This window comes from Peromyscus californicus, unplaced genomic scaffold (assembly GCF_007827085.1).
Source record: "Peromyscus californicus insignis strain IS unplaced genomic scaffold, ASM782708v3 Scaffold_6__1_contigs__length_162567912, whole genome shotgun sequence".
Taxonomy (NCBI): Eukaryota; Metazoa; Chordata; class Mammalia; order Rodentia; family Cricetidae; genus Peromyscus; species Peromyscus californicus.
This window is the reverse complement of record NW_026294584.1, coordinates 64,137,996-64,158,433: the sequence shown is the minus strand read 5'-3', so window position 1 is coordinate 64,158,433 and position 20,438 is coordinate 64,137,996. Positions and strand designations below refer to the sequence as shown.

The 20,438-nt window shown below is 50.1% G+C and overlaps 1 protein-coding gene and 1 long non-coding RNA gene across 7 annotated transcripts in view; one reads left to right on the top strand and one right to left on the bottom strand.

Annotated features, from left to right (window-relative positions):
* Window positions 1-1,114: 1,114 nt before the first annotated feature.
* On the bottom strand, window positions 1,115-10,436 carry Insig1 (insulin induced gene 1). Of its 2 annotated transcripts, XM_052719314.1 has the most exons (5): window positions 9,957-10,436; window positions 7,954-8,078; window positions 6,869-7,035; window positions 6,460-6,559; window positions 1,115-2,986 (listed from the first exon to the last, which is right to left on the bottom strand). In XM_052719314.1, exons 1-5 carry the CDS (start codon window positions 10,306-10,308, stop codon window positions 2,957-2,959), a joined length of 774 nt encoding a protein of 257 aa, XP_052575274.1. In that variant the 5' UTR covers window positions 10,309-10,436; the 3' UTR covers window positions 1,115-2,956. The 2 variants fall into 2 exon arrangements, with proteins under 2 accessions (XP_052575274.1, XP_052575275.1); XM_052719315.1 differs by lacking the exons at window positions 1,115-2,986; window positions 6,869-7,035; window positions 7,954-8,078 and having other exon boundaries at window positions 6,477-6,559.
* Window positions 10,437-10,674: 238 nt separating this feature from the next.
* LOC128098332 (uncharacterized) overlaps window positions 10,675-20,438 on the top strand; it is a 73,611-nt gene continuing 63,847 nt past the window's right edge. For all 5 annotated transcript variants that reach the window (XR_008214214.1, XR_008214212.1, XR_008214211.1 and 2 more), the window contains exon 1: window positions 10,675-13,786. This is a non-coding gene — a long non-coding RNA (uncharacterized LOC128098332). The remainder of the gene's footprint in view (window positions 13,787-20,438) is intronic.

Genomic DNA, 20,438 nt, shown 5'->3' with positions numbered 1-20,438 from the left:
CTGTTTATGAGCCTCTCCTAACCCCAAGAGTAAACCAGAAGGCAGATGGGTTGGGAGCAGGCAGCTTCCCACAGCACATTGTGGAGCCTAAGTTGAGTCTTTGGTGTGATTTTGTGGTGACCCTAAGGCTGTTAGCTGCTGTGTGGTTTCATGATCACAAAGAGATCTGAAGCTCCAGGAAGAAAGCAGCTGTAGCTACAGTTGTCCAACTCCATGAGGGTGGGAAAAAAGGTAGGGAGATGTGGGCCAGCCTTTTCCATTTTACCAACATAGCTGCCATAATCTCAATCTGTCAGGCAGATCCCCATGTAAGTACCCAAGGGATCTGAAGAACTTGGCAAATAAAGTCACTGGAGTCAATACTGAGCCCCTCTGGACTCAGCCTTCTCAAAAGTCTTGGAAGAAGTGGGTGGGAATATTTTGTTAATGTTTTGTGAATCTCATACTTTGCCTTTCATGAAATTGTAGTTTGTGGAACAACCAGTGAAATTCAGGGAGTTTTAGCCTCTAAAACACAAGTTTAGAGTGAGCTCACTCTGCTGGAGTCAGCATACACTGGGTTCCTTCCCATAAATGCTGGGTTTCCAGCCAGAGAATGTGTACACCAACATCGTGACCACTGTGGCTGCTCAGTGTCAACCTCGTCTTGAATGCAGTGGGAATCTATGGGTGTGGGTCTGTGTTCCAATGCATGGTCCACCTTCAGTAAAGCAATAAGGCCACCAGGGCTTAAGGCCACCATCAAGGCTGAGTTAAGAATGGCGGAACTGTTCTGAAAGTAGAGTGCATTCTTTTAGCACAGGGAGGACAAGAGATGGCTTTTCTGCATAAGGTCACCAATCACTCCACCCTAAACCTTGCCACCAATAGCCTGCAAGATCAGGTGACAGAGTGATGGACCAGCTTCTTTCTGCATACCAGTCGGGGCGGGGGCAGTGACAGGTTCCTCTTGGCTCCATTTAGCTCCTACCACATAGGAAACATCCTCAAAGGGCACTTCCCAAAGGCTGTGTCAAATCTCCAAACTGAAAAACCCTTTCCCCATGAATCCTAACACTCTACACCAAGGTGCCATTCTCCTCAGAAAGAAAGAAAAACTCAGAAAGGCAACAGCTGGTTTTGAACCTTTAATAAAAGTAAAAAAAGAATGCAAAAAGAACACAATGCTGCAAAGTTAGCATGGACGTGAACCTCGCTGGGTGTTCAGATCGGGGACAATGAATGTGGTTGGTACTAATTACCATTTTTACAAATTCGATCACTTTGGTTCAATGTACCTGCTATAAGCTATTGGCAAAAATATCCTTCGGATTCACATTTTTTGGCTACATTATTTCTACTAGATTTATTTCCAGTTTAAGAGAAAAAAATACTCATCATATATGATCAAGTACATCGCCAAGTTCACTTGCTCTTCTTCTAGTCACTTGTGGTTTTCGTAAGACACTTAAGTCTTAGCTGAAGAATGCCTTCGAAGGACCAACCATTCGTTTTTATTCCCAGGAAATTTTAAGGGTTGCTCCAAAGTCCAGAACAACCCATTTTCTCCTAACCAAAGTAGTTTCAGAAAACCAGTTTACTCCAGACATTTTCCTCAAAACAAAATAAGCAAAACCCCAATGAGCATCACCACGTGAGTGAACCCAAACCCAGATGTCCACACAGGCACCAAGCTCCTGTCCTGCCTAGGGCCCAACTTCTGCTTCATCGAGTCAGTTCTATAGAATTTAAAACAAACCAAAAACACTTACATTGCAGAATACAAAAAAAAAAAAAAAAGTAAATTTGTTAAGTACAAATTACTAAACTCACAGAACTGGAGTATGTCAGAGGACTAGGGTGCAGTGGAGGGTGTGACTGAGGGAGCGTCACAGCTGACAGAAGTATTGCTGAGCTCGCCTCCACGCAGCTCTGAAATGACCCGAGAACCCTTCTCTGGAACAGCTCACGCGGTTAAAAAAAAATAAAATAAAATAAATATTTAAGAGAATACAAGGCTCAGATTGGTTTTCATACACATTGCACTTGAAGTCGAAGACCCAATACTTGCAAATTAGGTCCCACGTGGTCTATGCCATTCAATGCATACAGGACACCGTGTGTTTAACGCAGTGACGTGCGCACTCAACCTTTTACAAGGCAATCACAGATTGCAAGCTCCATAGGGCTGTGGAAAAGTCCTCTCCACTCTGGAGTGACAGAAACAATTTCGGCTCATTATGACTGAAACAGCACAGACAGCGACCCACTCTTAGATAGTCCAGCTCGTGGACAAAACTTCATTTAAATTGAGGTGAGAAGTCCAGCATCACGGTGCAGAATCATGACTTTGCGCTGCCCTTGGCTCTCAGTAAGATTGTCTACAAACCCCTGGCAGGGAAAAGCATGGTTCCCACACTGGTGAGGCCCACATGTGAGCACCTGCCTGAGCACGCCCTGGAGATGTGGCTGCACTGGGACCTACTGGGAGCATGACCTTCCTCCACCTCACTGCTGCTCTTCTCTCCCACCCCTTACACAACCCTCTATTTTAATTCTGGATAAATATTCTTATTACACATACTTCATGTCTGTTAAGCACCATCAACCTCTCCCCTTTGGGCACTGACACAAAACTGCAGGTTGGTAATTCATTGATTCAAGGCTTTGAAATATGGCAACTTGCTTTGAATGATGAATGAAATCTAATACTCAGGAAACTGGCCCCCTGCCCCACTCTCACATACAGCCTGGGATGGAATGTTCCAGTGCAGACAGGTGTGAGGGTGGGTGAGCAAGACTTTTAGGTCAGTAGTCCTTGCCTCTGTTTGCTAGTCTAGACCATGTGAACACTTCTTCAGGAGTCATTTATCATCGTCAGCCCAGTCTAAATGGGACATTGAGGAAAAAGAGTCTTCATCACACCCAGGACCAGTGTCTCTGCATCCTGCTTCCGCTCTGAACCATGCCCTGAAGTTCAGTCACTGTGAGGCTTTTCTGGAACGCCCTGTACGGAAAAGAAAAAGAGAAGTCAGTGCTTGAATGCTTTAATTGTTGGGGTCTATACAATTCCCTTGGCCTGGGGATGTCGTCAGGCTCAGGATGAATGAGCTCCACCACTGCCCTTCAGGCTGCCAAGGCTACAAACCTAGCTCTTCACCTATGAAGTTACAACAATCCAAACCTCAGAGAAAGCGGTGCTGCTAACCCCTTTCTATGGAGCCTGTCATGCAGACAGACAATGACAAATGTGTGACGAAGCCACCAGCCACAGCAAACACTATCAAAGCACCACCACCCACACCGAGGTAGCACAGGTGCACCCGAGAGCTGGCTCGGTGCAGTTAGGGCCCTATTTTAAATCAGATTTACTGTGGAAAAGGTAGGTGGCTTCTGCTGGAGCCTTTGTCAGACCTGAGGCCTCTGCTACACCTGCCCTGGCAGCAGTTCAAGCCTGGGAATCACCACCATGGCCAGGCCTCCAGGACTGACCATGTGCAGGATAGTGTCTCACTGGTAGAGCTGATTGGACAGAGCAACCACAGCTGCCAATGCAGGAGAGATAAACCTCAATTCACACATCCTCTGGGAGTCCAGAGGCCTCCTGCTCTGTTCAGTTCTCCCACATTCAGCAGTCATACTTAATAAAGATTCTGGGAACCATGAGTGATAGACAGAAATGGGGGTCCGAGTAAAGCCACCCCGAGAGTGTGGCATGCTTTCCAGAAAACGTGCTTCCCTCAAAGCCGACATACGGAGGCTTTAAGCAAACTGAAAGTAGTTCAGTGTTTCTTCCTTTTTTCTTCCCCCGTTTTTTGAGTATAGTCCAGGCTGGTCTGGAACTCACAAAGATCTGCATGTTTCTGCCTCCCAAATGCTGGAATTAAAGGTGTGTACCACCTTGAGCAGCCTTGGTGCGGCGGGGAGGGGCTTGGACCTGCCTTGGCTCTGTGTGCCAGGCTCTGCCGACTCCCCATGGGAGACCTTGATTTGGAGGATGTGGGGATCGGGGGTGGCTTGGGATGGAGGGCTGGGGGGTGGGAGGAGGGAGGAGGGAGGAGGTGGGTTCTGTGGATCTATGGGTGGTATGTAGGGTGAGTAGAAAATTTCTTAATTAAAAAAAAAGGGTGTGCACCACACCTGGCCCAGGTCAGACTCTCGACAAGTCAGTTAAAAAGAAAAGTTAAGCCACCAAATTATACTATCTATTTACTGATTCCAAAGACAAAACACAATTTTAGAAGGTACCGTCTTCAGGAGACTAAAACTAAGCCTGAATTAGTGTAAGAGGCAAAAGACCCAAGACGCTACCAATGGGCAGAGACTCACTGGAACGAACATAGGCACCTGGCTGCCCCAGTAGGTGTATCTAAATGGCAAGACTGCACCTGGGACCTTGGTTTGTTTACACCAGTTTTTATATCCATTTGCAGAATGAATGAAAGGTACATGCTATATGTTAAAGGGCCATATAGTATATTAATGAGTAGCATGGCTCAAATTGCACACACTTGGGCAAACATCAAGTTCCATATTTAAAACACATTAATTATAGCTTCTACTTCACAGCTTGAGGGCTCCATTAGTAACAATGGACATGGACAGCAGATGCGTCTTCAGTGACTCGTGTCAGGAGACAACAGGAAAGACAAACTGAATCCAACAGCAGGGAGCAAGCTCCACAGTTAGTGTCCCCATGGGTGAGGTGACAAGAAGCTGCCATACACTTGGATGCTGTTTGCAATCGGAAATTTTACCTTTTTTGGGAAACATTTTTAAATGCACACAGCAAACCCTGCAGGTTCTATGAATGATGGCTGATGACAGGGCTCTGTACTCAGACACACAGGACAAAGGGCACTACCACACATAGAAACTGTAATGCCATCAGCTGAGCTCCTGGGGATGGGCACCTTCTTAGTAACCAGGGTCTCATGCTCAGGAACTGGAGGCAAGAAGAGAGGCCTGACAAACAGCAGGAGAACGGCAGGGGTGCCTAGAAAGAGTTCAAAGCTGGCCGCCGGGCTCAACTCCTCTAGGATCATCACCTCTAGGTGTATAGACTGCCAACATGCTTCAAATGTCCACTCCTTCCCAGGCATGCTAATTTCCTAAAAGAAGGAGAGCCTTGGCCTCCACACATTACCCCGAGCCCAGATGTTACAACTCCAAACATCTTTCAGACTGAAACTAGTCAAGCTGCTTGAGGTCAACTTAGTTCAAAAGTCCAAGGGATTCTCTGCCAGACTGAGAACAAATCTCAAAACATGAGGTACTAGGAGGCCTTTCCTCCCACTGATAACCACCTGGGCATGATCGTGGGAGGCAGAAGTGTCGCCATGTTTTCATGTGATATGAATCTGTTTTTTTTTTTTTTTTTGGCGGGGGGGGGGGGGGGGTTAGTTTTTATGTTTTAAGACAAGGTCTCTATATGTAGCCCATGCCTCAACTCAAGACCCACCTGCTTCAGACTCCTAGGTGCTTGGACTGCAGGTGTATCCTACCATGCCTGGCTTCTGACAAGATTTTTTAATGTTGAGGAAAGCTTTCTAACTCTCCATCAGGGACAAGAGAGTTTCTGACTGGCTGTGATTTGTAGAGGGTTACCAGGAACAGAAGACAAAGACACCTCTAGTTCTAGCCTTTAGAAATGACTTGTATTTTTGTGAGCTATCCAAGTGGTCTTCAAATGCAGCTTCTCATGAGTGGGTGTCAGATGACTGTTTAAAACTAGCATGAAATACTGAGATAAGCACTCAGAGAAAGCCCTACAGTTCATCTCTGTGCACAATGGCCCTTTCCTAGTCACCCTTCTAGAATGTTCACTTAAGCCCATGGGTCTAAGTCATCTTGAAATAACATGTCCACATTATCTTCAAAATTAAAGTGTTCTTGTGGCAATTGTTGCCTGATGAAGAGACCTGCTACAAGATTCTGAACTCAGCTGCCCAGCTGCCTCAGAAGTGACCCTGGATGTTAGGAGGTGGCACTGCTTTCTCTTCCAAGGAGTAGAGACCTAGTACTCTAACAAGACAGTCCCTTTACAGAGTGGTCAAGCCATGATCCAGAGCTTTCTGGATGATTTCCTCCCTGGGCCTAGATTCAGGTGCCTCTTGGTGGGGAGTACTTGCTGACCCAAGCTGTCCCCTGGTTTGTCCCTAGACAAGATGAACCCCAGCACTGTCTGCACACATGCTAGAGAGCAACTGACAATGTGGCTGCCGAGTGGTTCTATGAACTCAGAGAAACCACAAGACACAGCTGCAATACACACAGCCATCCTGAAATTCGGGTTGCTTTCCAGCATGAACAAGTGTTAAAAATCCACACATCGTAACTTAGGGAAGACCCAGCTATGGATCAATTTATAGTTAACATAGACTATTCTCACCAACTGCTGCTGAGGAATCCGAATGAGACACACATCAACACAAAATCTCTTGGTCAAACTGAGAAGTCTCAAGTGCTCAGGACACTCACCATAGCTAACTGTCGCCCTATGTTTCCCACTGTAACGCCTCCTGAGAAAAATATACACGGGAGCCAGGAGCGGATATAGAGGAAGTCTGGGGATGTGTACCTAGGAAGGAAACAAGACAGTTTTAGCCACGCAGGCAGCCTGGGGTACAGGATTCCCGTGATGTGGGTATAGGAGACACTTGTGAGCTACAGTTAACATCAAATGTCAGTGTCTAAAAGACATGTTTTATGGCCACCAGACTTTACTTTCACCAAGTTATGGATAGTGAGTTTTTAATATGAGCCAAGAAAAAGCATTTTGAGATTTCCATGTTATTTTGCATAAAAGTCAAATAACATACAAAACATCTACACTTAATAGGTAGGTGTTGTTACAAAAGCAAAGCAACATTTTAAAGCACACACTTACTGGTAGACACCGTTATACACAAGAAACTGAGTGATCAGCGTAGCTAGAAAGGCAATGGTGATCCCAAGCCCAAGGCCGCTTCGGGAGCGATCGAACGTCCACCACAGGCCCAAAGACAGGGCTGCTAAAGTCAAGGACAGCTGGACATTATTGGCAAAATCCAATTTCTAGAGATCCAAAAGTTAAGGAAAAGTTTCCTAATTTATCATATGAAAAAAAAAAAACTAAACCCCAGAATTACTCACAGGCCACATCATTATACAGTAACTTACTGCTTGTAATGATGGCACATGAACCAACCCGAGACCCCCGACTCCAAACATCCCCCCCCTCCCCGCATCCCCTGGGAGTACCACATCCAGAGTAATAATAGTAAACTTTCTGAAAGCTGTGAGCTTCTACTGGCATTTGGTCATAAGCAATGAAGTTTTGCTAAGACACTGTCTCTACCCTGCCCTCTTACTTTTCAGTGGAAACAGGCAGGCACTACCCCATGTCGTCTCTGTGCCACCCCAGGCAGAAGGGCAGAAGTAAATCTGTCAGTTTATTAATTCAGTGCCTGTCAATCAGCACTATCAGAACTAACTTGTGAATCATTTGAGTAAGGAAAGAGCCCCCTAAAGTTGGTGTACAATCTTTTACTCCAAGTTGCTCTAGAAACGTAGTATTTGAAGGGTTTGCCATCAAATCAACCATTTTCACAGAAAATGCATATTGCACAAAAACACAACATATTGCATGAAGGGAGTGTGTCAGCTTTGGACACTAGAAGGCCAGGGGCCACCTGACCAGCCTTGGACTGAGCAAGGCTCTCACTAATTCTCTATCACAGGAATAAGCATGTCAGTGGGGGAGAAGCTAAGAGGAATAAAGTCCACTGAGAGCCACAGTAACTGAGGGGCAGAGTATATTCACTTCCGGTGTTAGCTCAAGTGTCCTAAGATGAGTAAAAGGCCCCAGAAGCTGGACCCAGAATTCCTCTAAAGCACAGGGATGAGGCAATGAGCATCAATTCTTGGTCATAGTAACAATATACCCTGCCACACCCAGAGGACACCCTGGACACAGACACCAGCTGAGGATACGGCACTGGCATGGTTGATGCCAACAAACACGGCGATACAGCGCATGACGCTGGCCCACTCTCTCTTGAACTTGTGTGGTTCTCCCAGGTGACTGTCAATACAGGGGTACAGGAGGCCGACAACAGCTGTTTGAAGAAAAACAAAAACAGGATTAGAACACACTGGCTAAAATTAGTCCTTGTATGGCCATTATTAATAGGATCCAAAGCACTTCTTTTCCTAGGCAGCCCGTCACCTGTAGCACAAAGCACCTGTAGGAAAAGGCTGTGGCAAGGCTACCTCATATTGCTTTCTCTCGGCCCTGACCTGGACCCAGTGGGGCAAGTCTCATACTGTGGGAAGGGCAGGGACTCAGGAAGGGAGAGCGCTGCTGTCAGTCCCAGGCCGCTCGGGTGGCTGTGCCGCCTCCTGTTTGTTTCCTCATGTGTGAAATGAGGATTATGTAAGTAAAGTGGAGGGCAGAGAAGGAAGAGGTTTAGTTAGGAATCGTCACAGACACAGACTCAGACAACTAAACATTTGGACAGATAGCAGCAAGCTGGGCATTCCAGAAAGAGACCCAGAGAGTCAAAAACAGGAAGGAAGGGGTGTCTGCAGTACAAGAGGGAGAGCCCCCATGGAACACAAGGTACATGTGAGTTGCAGCTAAGTTCAAGACCTCAGGCTACCATTCCACCTTGTCTGGCATGAATAGTCATTCAGCCTTGTCAGTGATGAGAAAGATGCTGTTCAGCCACACGTTCAGATAAGGAGAGAAACCGTCCCAGGTATTCCTCAAAACTTCCATGACAAACTTTATGTTCCATATGTGCAAAAAACAGAATATCAACTCTACATCTTATTCCCCAAAGAACTATTAAGTGCTGGGGTAATAGCTCAGTGGCAAATGATTTGCCTAACATGTATGAGGCCACCCCCAGCCCCAAATAAACAAGAATGTTCAACCAGTAGAGCTCCAAAGTGGCAGAGTGCTTTGAAAGCAAAGATGACAACTTTCTCCCAGCGGCTACATCAGCCTTCCTGGAAGAGGCAGACAGCTGTCACAGGGCTGGACCCCAGAATGCTGCAGGTGAGCCCGAGAGCAGCCTTGGGAATCAACAGCAAGTACTCTGCATAGTACCTTTAACCCATGACTCAGCCACAGCCCAGCATAGAAGGCCAGCATATAAAGCACAGGCAGGCAGTCAATAAAAGCTGACTTCAAAGCAGGCAGGAGCTGCTCCTGCTGTCTGTCCTGTGGCCCCAGGCACAGGTGTACCTCACCACACTGGAGAAAAGGTGCACCAGAAATTATGCTGACCACCTACACAGGCCAAAGACAAGCAAGGCTAGGAGGAGGGTGGGATGGGCAGAAACACATGACAATGTCTTTCAAACACATGATGTGTATTGAGGGATATGCAGGGATCTATTGGGCTGTGACCATTCAACTTTTTTTTTTTTTTTTTAAATCAGCAAAATGAAAAAAAAAAAAAGACTGTCACATTGTCACAAATTTCGTTGGGCCTGAGAGGTGACGCCATATGGTGTGCTCAGGCCCAAGGGTTCCTCCTTTACTCCTGTCCCAAGTCTACTGGGCCACGGAGTTCCAGAGGGCTTGGCTGCTAGCCACAAAGCACTCACTATCAGCAGAAGGAAGTATGGAGAAGTCTGTCCCCTGGCAACAGACTCTTGAGCGCACGTGACGGTTTGTTTTCAGTTATTCAGCGGGGGTAGCACGTTTGCTCAGGCAGCCAATGGCCGCGTGGTGCTGCCCTCACCAGTTCTCCAGGCGGCCAATCCTGGCTTCGGGCTCTGCGAGACAGCTGCGACTCCTCCACTTAAACTGCCAATTATCTCCTGACCTCATCTCCATCACTAGTCCCTCCAACTTCCGCCTGTCGCTCGCCAGCGTCTGGGGCTCCCAACCCTCTCGTCCCCCCTTTCTTGTACTCAGGGTGACAACAGCTGACGTGTCCCTCCCCACCTCCCCACCGACTTCAAGAACAAGGAAGGGCACTCACCGGCTGCCGTGCCACAGCATGGGGGCACCCACCAGGCGGAGGAGAAGATGGTGGCGATCACCTCGTCGGGGAAGAGCGTGACATTCCGCTGGATTTGCAGCAGGTTGAGCACCAGGGCCAGGACCACACCGAACGAGAAGAGCACGAGGCTCCGCTGCACCAGGTCGTGGTGCCAGCTGCCGGGCCGCGCGCCGCATCCTGCCGTTCCCGCTCGCTGGCCCCGGGGCGCCGGCTCTGGGGCTCCGGGGCCCTGCGGACAGCGGGCTGCCGCAATCATGCCTCGCGGGAGGCTGTACGGCCTCGCAGCGCCAGCGCTTGGGCAGCTCCAGACGTGGTCGTGCAGCCTGGGCATCGGCGGCCAGGCGCACAGTGGGAGGAGCACGCCACGACACCACGGGTAGCGCGCCCGGACGGCCCAGGAGCGGCCGCGGCCCCGCGCGGGTGCCGCTTATAAGGCGGGCCGCCGGTGGCGTCACGTGGCGGCGCCCAGCCTATCCACCACCCGCGCGCCCCGCTGGGGGGCGTGTCTCCCAGCGGCTCCGCCCTGCCCGCGCGCCTGTCCGCTCGGGGTCTGGTGAGGCGGCGGGAGCCAATGGGAGGAGGGCGGCCCATATGACGTGCGCACACGCCACCGGGGGGGTGGGGCTGGTGCCCGGCACGCGCGCTTGGGGCGAGTGCGCGCCGCGCGGGCCGGCCCCGGGGCGGGCGGGCCGTGGGTCATAAGGTCCGGCGCTGCCCTGCCCTGCCCTGCCCTGCCCTGCCCTGCGTTGCGTTGCGCTGCCCGACCTCGGTTTCCGAAAGAATGCGCACACGCGGGGGTCCTCTCGTTCCCCAGGGGCCTGGCGCACATCCAGAGCGCACACCCATCTTAGTGCTCAAAAGACCCGGGGATCCCTAGGGCCGAGCGGTGGTGCCTCTTGGACCGCGTGTGACCTGTGGTCTGCGGGTTCACAACCCGGTTCAGAGCTGCCCTCCCCCAGCCAAGACCCCACCGGCTAAAGCCACGCGGCTGGTGAGCAGGCCTGAAAGGGCACCGTGTGACCTTAGGTAGGGCATGTGGCTCCGCGGCAAGAGAGTAAAAGTCACCCTCCTCAGCCGGCTGTTTCTCGGAGTTCACGGGGGAGGTCAGTTTCCCAGCATGACACAGCACGGGTGTGGGTGGCCCGGCTGCCTTCCTTGCCTTTCCCTCACAACCCGTCCCCTCTCCCTCTTAAGCCAGGTTGGCGGTTCTATGCGTTGTTCAGAAGCAGTTTTGAATGCTTGGGTCTTGGCTGTTTTCCACACTCTGGCCCGTGCAAGCTTGTGAAGGTCGCGCGGGCGCACACAAACGGGGGTGCGGTGAGGGGGGGGGGGCGCGCATCAGTACTGTATGTTGTGTTGCAGCAACGTGGGAGCCCTTTCCACAGCAAAAAGCAGGAGGGGCTGCCTAGCTTCAGCTAATAGGAAGTTGTTAATGACAGTGAGTCTCTACCGTGGGATGTGGCAGGTGCAGCCTCTGGTACCACCCATCAGCTGCAGGTCCTCTAGATGTTGAGAAAGCTGCACCTGTGTAAACACACACAACTTTGCCCCTAAGGAACAGACACATCACTCACTCACAGGAAACTTGGCCCTATGGAGCAGACTTGTCAGTCACTTTCAGGAAGCTGGCATGATGGGACAGGCTGCAGCTCAGACCCTTCACCCACACGCCAGCACCATGCGTCTGTCTTTTGAGTCTGGAGATGTATTCCAGTCCCTTTGTCTCTGGCCATTTTGATTGTCCTTACAGACTCCCTAAGGATTCTGTTGTTATAGTCCTTATGGGCAGGCCTGGAGCTTCTAATATTTTGTGGATTTCTGTGTCACTTGCCTCTGGTGTGGAAAGGGGCTAGTGATGTCTTCAGACAGTTGCTCTGTTACCAACTATTCACTTGGTTGCTTCTTCTGCTTACTCAAGCCAGTCCTCACAAAGCCTAACTCCTGCGGCCACTTGGCCATCTCATCTCCACTGGGACAAAGCAAACTGTGGTCCTAAACCATGATATCTGCTGTGGTACACAGACCAAGGTGCCCTGCAGACCATGAAGGATACCCATCCTGTGCTCTGTTTCCTTGGGGTCCCATGGGGGCTGCCACAGGCTCTAATGGACTCATGAACAATTTGCCCTCATATCCAGTGAATGAAACTTCCATAGGGTGATGGTAGAGATAAGTTTGAACTAAGACTCTTGGAGATGCACCCTGACTACCAAAAGTGATATCCAACTATTCTAAGGCCTGCTAGTTTCTCTATGCATACTGGAAATGGAAGATCAGGAGCCCCTTCTCTGGCCCTGAGGATGAGTGGTGTTGCTAGGGAGATGACTTTGAAACAGAGCTCCTGGGTGCTTCACTGTACCACTTCATGTTAATCATTACAGACTCGCTGATTGCAGGTGCTTCCAGCTACTGAGAACCCACCTGGAGACCATGCACGGTGAGTCAGCCACTGCCTTTATCTATATCCCTGCACTCTTTGTGGGATAATATCAATAATCACTCTGACTTGTGTGGTGATTGTTAGTTTTTCGGCTGCGTTGTGTGCTTACCCTGCAAGGAAATGCCACGAAACACGACAGAATCCGCTAACAAGAGTTTTATTAAAGGGACAGAGAGTGAACAGGCCTGTGGGAAACACGTGTGTGGAGAAGAAGAAGGAAGAGGAAGAAGAAGGAACTGGGAACATGGCGCCGGATTTTAAAGGCTGGGCGTGGACAGATCAGCGTCACTACTACACGCAAGCGCGTAGATCACATGGCCACGTTGGCGCCTACGTAGCCAATGGAACGTCACGGATCTTGGTCACAGCGAGATGCCCTGACCCGGAAATGGCTATCCTGACCTGGAACTGGCTAGGTAGAAGTGTCTGTTGGGCATATGCGAACACGCCTGACCGTGGGGGCGTGTTGTAAACCTTTCAGTGATATATTGTGGACCCTAATAAACTTGCCTGGGAATCAGAAGACAGAGCCAGCCATTAGATTAGACATAGAGGTAAGGCGGTGGTGGCACACACCTTTAATCCTATCACCCGGGAGGCAGAGATCACTCTGGGTCTCTGTGAGTTCCAGGCCACATTGGCCAACATGAGATTGATCCAGCATAGGAGAGAAACAGAGCCAGGCAGTGGTGGCACACACCTTTAATCCCAGCACTTGAGATCTCATGCCTTTGCTTGGGAAGCACACACACCTTTAATCCCAGAAAGTAATATGGCAGGGGAAAGAAAGGTATATAAAGTGTAAGGAAACAGGAACTCACTCTCTTTAGACTGAGGATTTCATAGAGGTAAGAACTAGTGGCTGGCTGTTCTGTTCTCTCATCTTTCAGCTTCACCCTGATATCTGGCTCTGTTTTTTTTTTTTATTTTTTTATTAAAAGACCATCTAAGATTCGAACAACAGGCTTGTATTATTAAAATGGAGTAGATAAGGAGATATATCAGTTATTTTAATGCAAGCTTATCCCATGTTCACTGTAGACATTCAGCAAATATAATCATATCTGGAGCCAAGGTAACGACCCAGCCAGTCAAATGCTTGCTGTACAGGAATATGAGCCAGAGTCTAATCCCCAGAACCCACATAAAGGGCCACATGTGCAGCAGCACATGTCTGTAGCCCCGGTACTAGGGAGACAGAGAGGACCCTTGGACCTGGGTGTCTGGATAGACTAGCCAAAAAGTGAGCTCTGAGTTCAGAGAGACCTTGTCTCAAAAAAAGGGAAGAGCAATTGAAGAAGACTCCTGATATCCACCTCTGGTCTCCACACACATCAACTTTCATCCCACCACCGAGCAAAAGCTGCTGGTAAGATTTCAGAGTATGTATTTCCAGGTATTTTTTTCCTATGTGGAAGTGTATGTGGCTTTTTTTTTCAGTTTTTATTTTTTTAAAGATTTATTATTTTTAATGTGTGTGTGTGTGTGTGTGTGAATGTGTGTATGTGCATCACATGTGTACAGGTGCTCACAGAGGCCAGAAGAGGGCATAGAATCCCCTGGAACTGGACTTACAGATGGTTGTGAGCCACCATGTGGGTACTGAGAACCAAACCTGGGTCCTCTGAGAGAACAGCAAGTGTTCCTAACCACTGAGCCATCTCTCCAGCTCCCCTTTCCATTTCTAAACATTTATGTATTTGTGTGTGTGTGTGTGTGTGTGTGTGTGTGTGTGTGGAGGTTAGAGGACAACTTGTAGAAGTTGCTTCCCTCCTTTCATGGGGGTCCCAGGGATTGAATGTAGGCCTTAACCACTGAGCCATCTTGCCAGCCCCCATGCTGCTTCCTGGAGTCATTCACACACAGTAGAACCTGTTATCAAGTGACCGTGAATGTGAACGTCTTCAGAGCACGGCATTGATGCCATGGTTGTAACCTCACTTACATAATGTACAGCTTCCTCATTCGAGGCCCCCACTGAGTTCACATATTCAGGAGGTGCACAGCCTTCCCCAAGGTCACTGCTACCCCTTCACCCTTCCCTAGCCCCAGGCCACCACGAAGCTGCTGTCTGCCTCTGTGGGCTTCCTGTTCTGAACATTCTTGTAGACAGAATCGTTTACAGCATGTTTTTTCACTGTTTATCCATGTTGTAGCACAGTAATGCTTTGTTCCTTTTTATGGCTGACTAATATTCCATTGTGCAGGTACACTGCATTTGGTCTGTCCTTTCACTGGCTGAACATCTGAGTTGTGTCTGCTTTTTGACAATTGTGAATAATGCTGCAGAAAAGACATGTGCATAGCTCTGGGTGTGCATTTCCGTTTCTCTTGGGGGAAATACCAAGATTGGAATGACAAGGTCTTACAGGAAACTCTGCTTCCCAAGGCAGCCACCATTCTGCAGTCCCATTCTGAGGGGCCAGCCTAGGTAGGATCCCAGGGGAGGGACTGGGCAGCTAGGAGGGAAGGTGACAGTGATGTCACAAACTAGGTACCTCTCTTGAAGGGTTTGGTTGTGAAGAGGTGGGGTTAGGTATGGAGCTGGAGGGAAGAGAGTAAGTTCAGTAGCTGTGGGACTAAGTCTGCTGGGGACAGACAAGGGACAGGGGGCAAGTCTTCCCTCAGGGGAGTCAGTGGTTTTGATTGGGGCTGGGGTGGGAGGCTCTCTTGTGTAGCTTTGTCCTGGAATAGGAAACTCTGCCCTGTGTGTGTTGGTGGCAGGCTCAGAAAGCCCGAGACGCTTAGGAATTCGTGAGAGCCCTCACTGAGATTATCTAAGCTATAAGCAATTGCTGGGGAGAGGAGGTAGAGATGTCTGCAAGCCATGCGGGGAGCTCCAGGGGAGTCCTCAGTCATGCTGGAGGAGGCTGTAAAAGACAACAACAACACGTTCTTCACTTATATATTTGTGTGTGTGCATTCCACAGTGCACGCGTGGAAGTCAGAAGACAACTTTTGGGAGTGGTTTCTCTCCGTCTGCAATGTGGGTCCCAGGAATTGAACTCAAATGATCGGTCTTGGTGGCAGGCAAGCACCCTTGCCCACTGAGCCATCTTTCCAGCCTGCAGTGAGCCCTTTGGTGACAGCCTTGTGTCCCCCACACCCCTGTAATTAACCCCAGTTCTGTAATCAAGACGCGGCGGAACGGTTTCTTTGGTCTGTAGTCACCACCCTACCTGGGATGAATGGACATTATTCACGTCTCCCCGGAAAAGCCACTGCGCAGGCAGGAAGGGCTGATGATAGGTGAGGGCGGGTTGGGGGTTGGGAAGATGGGGAGCTGCTGTCTTGGGGTTGAAGGCTTGATGAGATTTGTCACAGCATTGTCACTGGCTTGCAAGGTGTGGTGACTGTGTGTGAATCTCTAGATCAGCAGAGGGACTTCTGGGGGTTTTGTTGGCAGAGAAAAGGCAGGACAGTAGGACCAGGGAGGCAGGCTTGGGGCCTGGCGATTGATGGGGTCATGCCCCAAACCCTGGGAGGTGGAAGGAGAAGCAGAGGGCAGTTCAGAAGAGGCCTCCAGACTGGGAAGACAGAGGAGCCCATGTGGAGTTAGATACAAGCCCCAGGCATGCAGGAATCTTTGCCCCCTTTTCCGATCTTACTTGCCTCTACCTTTGATTCTAGAACCGACCGGGCACCTGATCCTGTAGACCGAAAGTGCTGGGGTAGCAGAGCTGGGGCAGAAGAGGCTGGCTTTACAGGCAGCCTGGCTGAACCCAGCAGCAGAGGACACGGGGTTGTTTGACAGATCACTGCTTCCTTCCGGCGCTTTCTGCAAGGATTAGCTGGTGTAAGGCTTAAGGCAGGAGACTTATGGAAGGGCCTGTTTGGGGAACTTGGCTGTTGCCTCCCGATTTCTTGGAAGTCAGATAACAGCTTAGTTTCGTTTGGTGACATGGGACTTTAGCACAGGCGGGCGAGGCTGTGTTGCTTTGCCCTCTGGCAGCTGGGCCTGGTGCAGCAGCCCATGGTAAATAGTGAAGCTAACTGACACCTCCGGTCCTGGGTAGGCGACTGGTGAATAGCCCAGCCAGGTGGCGATAAGGGTTGAGGATGAGTGCTTTGTGGAGATGCTGCAGATATGGGCAAAGTCCAGAATGGCTTGATGACCAGGTGCTGGGCGCTGGTCAGCACGGCACCCAGGAGGGCAAGGCCTGGATGACTAAGGCTTGTGTAGGCCAACGTGGCTGACAAACGCTTACAATGGGTTTGGGAACGGAGGTGGGCAATATAGCAGGGAGGTAAATAGAGCCTGGGGATGGTAGGTGGGGTGCTGGGTAGGTAGTGTCCTCTAACCTGTGTCCTCTGTGGACCCTCAGAATATGCCATTGTTAGGAAACAGAGTCACTGCAGATGCAAAAAGTTGAGATGATGTTACCAGGAGCAGGACAGGCCCTGATCAATGTAAGGCTACCTGCATGGACTCCATACTCTCCCAACTCTGCCCGGAGGTGAATTTCTGTTGGGGTAGGGCTGGAGCAGCAAGGAAGATTGGAGAAAGGCCTGGGGTGGCAGCCCAGGCCGCAGACACACTGGCCGCCAAGGAAAGGCTGAGCTATCCTAACCTTCTCAGGTTCCCAGAGGAGCCCAGCTGGGAGGAGAGCGGTGAATGCAGGGCTCTCCCAGAGGGTTTGCCTTGGCTGCCCCCTGCCCCTTCCTTACCCCCAAGCACCTTTCCTCCCTCCCCATCCCTGCTCCCTCCTCTTCCCCCTCCCCAGCCCTGCTCCCTCCACATTTACTCTTCCTCTACCCCCCCCCCCCCCCCCCCCCCCCCCCCCCCGCTTACTTCTCCTTCTGTTCCTTCTCTCCACTCCCATCTCTCTTCCTCTTCCCTTTTCCCATCCCCCCTCCACTTCCTCTTCCCGTTCTCCCTCACACTCCTTTCCTTCCATGCCCATTGCTCAGTTAGGAACACAGAGGTAACCTGATGTCAGGTGTGAGTCCCCTGTGGCTCCTGTGACAAATGAGCCAATGCATAGCAGCTCACAGCAGTGTGATTTTATCATCTCGGGTCTAGCATGTGAAAGGGGCTGCGTACCCCTAGTAGGATTTGTTTCTGCCCTTCCTGACTCTGGAGACTGCCTGCTTCCCGTGGCTCAAGGCCTCTTCCTTCGGTCCCTCTTCCCTCTGGCTTTCCTCCTGCCGCCCTCTCACTTCCAAGGACTTTATATTTACATCAGAACTACCTAAAGAACCCAGCTCGCTCTCTCTCTCTCTCTCTCTCTCTCTCTCTCTCTCTCTCTCTCTCTCTCTCTCTGTGTGTGTGTGTGTGTGTGTGTGTGTGTGTGTGTGTGTGTGTGTGTGTGTTCTCAGCTGGGAATGCCCATTTTCAACATGAGGCATCAGGTGGAGCCTTTTGGAGGTGATGAGGTGGATCAGAAGACACCATCATTATCTCAAGGGCTTTGACAGCCACATCTAGAGTCCCTTTGCTACCCAGGCCACACTTCACAGGCTGAGTGTCAAGACCTAGCTCCAGATTCATGTCTGCCACATCAGACCTGAAGACAGCATTTCAGGGCATTGGCTCCTGTTGAAGCCCATGCCAAGAACTCTGGAAATCCGAAGGCAGGATGGTGTTCCAGGCCTGTCATCCCACTTCAGAGGCTGGAGAATGACAAGTTCTAGGTTGTCCTGGGCAGCTCAGTCTTAAGAAAAAAGAGATGGTGTATAGTCAGTGGTAGCAGAGCCCTGGCTTGGCATGCACAAGGCCCTGAGTTCAACCCTAACCACTTAAAAAAAGGGAGAGAGAGAGGGAAATGGAAGGTTCCTTCAGACACTTAGGAGGCTCGCCCACGTGTGGACAGAGGAGCCAGGGAAGCCAGGCTAGGCAGACAGTATCTCCTGCTGTATAGGACTCCAAGGTCTCCTGAGCAAGGAGATAGAGCTGGAGAAACAAGCCAGGATGAAGCCTGGCTGTCACACCAGGGAGCATGGCAGTATTATGGGCGTATTGTGTCCCCAAATCATCCTTGTTCATCCACTTCTATTGACGGTACTTTAGCTAGTGCTCTTCCTCGCTGTGGTCAGATGGTGTGCAGGTCACCACCATTAGCTCATCTCATAGGGATAAAGCAAGCATGGGTGCAGTTACAGTCATACCAAGCAGCCGGCTGCACTCCAGACACCCCATCCCCCTTCTTCCTCGTGGAGGTGACTGCACTCTCCTTCATAGGCTTCTCTATGTCTCTGTCTCCTTGAGCAAGCTAGCATGCACCCTAATCAATACCATGGGCTCAAGGTCCTGCTTAAGCTCCACATTGTTTAAGTACTTAGTATTGAGATTAACAGCAAACTTCCTGTTCCACAGTCACTTCCCGTGCCCTTGGGGAACCACAGTAGTTTTATGACTCTGTGGACTGTAAGTAAGGACCACAAAAGTGGCAAATGATATTTTAAGTAAATCATCATCTGGTCTCTGCTGTCCATGGCAGCACCAGGTCAGGCCTGGGTTGTGGTTGCTCTCTCTACATGGCCTGTGGCCTTTATAGGTCCCTGCTTGTGAGGCACTGTCTGGTTGAGGAGGGTCTCCCTTTCCTTGTAAGAGGTCACAGCAAGAAGCACTGCCTCCTTCAGCCCAAGGTCATGGGTGGAGCAAATACCACTACAACAAGACAAGCTCCTACACGCTGCCCACACATACCTCTCTATCACCAGCCAGGTTGACTTCATGCTGACCAGTCTTCCAGACTGCAATGAGCAAGAAAGGTCCTTAGTCTGCACCCCCCTGCTAATAGCGGCAGCCCTCAGGGTTCAACAGGCTTCTGGAAGAGACCCATATGTGCTAATAGTCCCACTTCTGTTCCCCAAGATGGAGGTCATGGGCTGGCAAGCTATCATACCCCACAGGGATGAGTCACCAGACCTGGAGAGTCAGCTTGCCACTAGGCTCTCCTGGTGCATGGCCCCAGGGGTAGGCACAGGTGCTTGTTTCCACTTGATTGGGAGACAGGGTGTGGCCAGGACACACCATTCTCAGAACCAAACCTGCTTCCTCTTAAACCTCCAGAGTGTACTCAGGACTACACAGACAACAATGGCTAGAAGAACACTCTGAAGGGCTCTAGACTGTGTGGCTTCCTCTAGTCTGTCAGTTTCCTAGTAGGACGGACAGGGGTGTCTTACAACAACACAGGCAGCCACTGTGTGTTGCATGAATCATAACTGGTCTTATTAATAAAAACCCAGAGTCAGATATCATTATGAAAGCTGAAAGATCAGAGAAGCAGAACAGCTAGCCACTAGTTCTTACCTCTACGAAATCCTCAGCCTGGAAAGGACCCGAACTCCTGTCTTCTCCTGCCTTATATTCCTCTCTCCACCCAGCCGTATTGCTTCCTGTCTCCACCTCCCTAGTGCTGATTAAAGGCATGAGATCCCAAGTACTGGGATCAAAGGTGTGTGCCACCACTGCCTGGTTCTGTTTCTCTTTTAGACTGGATCTCCTGATCTTCAGGCAAGCTTTATTTGTTAGAGCATGCACAAAATATCACCACAATTGTGTGTGTCCATTCCTGTATCTAAGAAGAATGAAAGTGGAAAGACCACATCTTGTTCTTCAGTCAGGCTCACGGTGGGACAGAGGGTCAGGAGATGTAGCCCTAAGGGGTGGGGCCAGTGATGAATGTTAGCCATGGAGAGTGCAGATATAGACTATGCAAGATACAAGATGGGTCACTGGAACTGCTGGGGTCTGAGCCTCCTGCTCTAGTGTGTGTGGGCAGTGATGTCGTCAAGGTCAGAGTCAATCTGGAAAAGAGTGGGTAGGGCTGGAAACAGAAGGGGTAAGGGAGGATGTGAGAAGTGTGCTACTATGTGGTCATATTTTAGGCTATGGGCCACTAGTGGGAAATGGTGGGAAGGTGGGTGGGTACCCTGTGTATTCATTATGCATGCCGCCACACCTCACAGCACCAGAGAACAATGCCTGAAATACTCAACTCAGATTCCAGACTGTTGTATGTTGTGACTTGCAATGTTTCTTTCTGTACATAGAAAAGTCTTTGCTCTTCTAG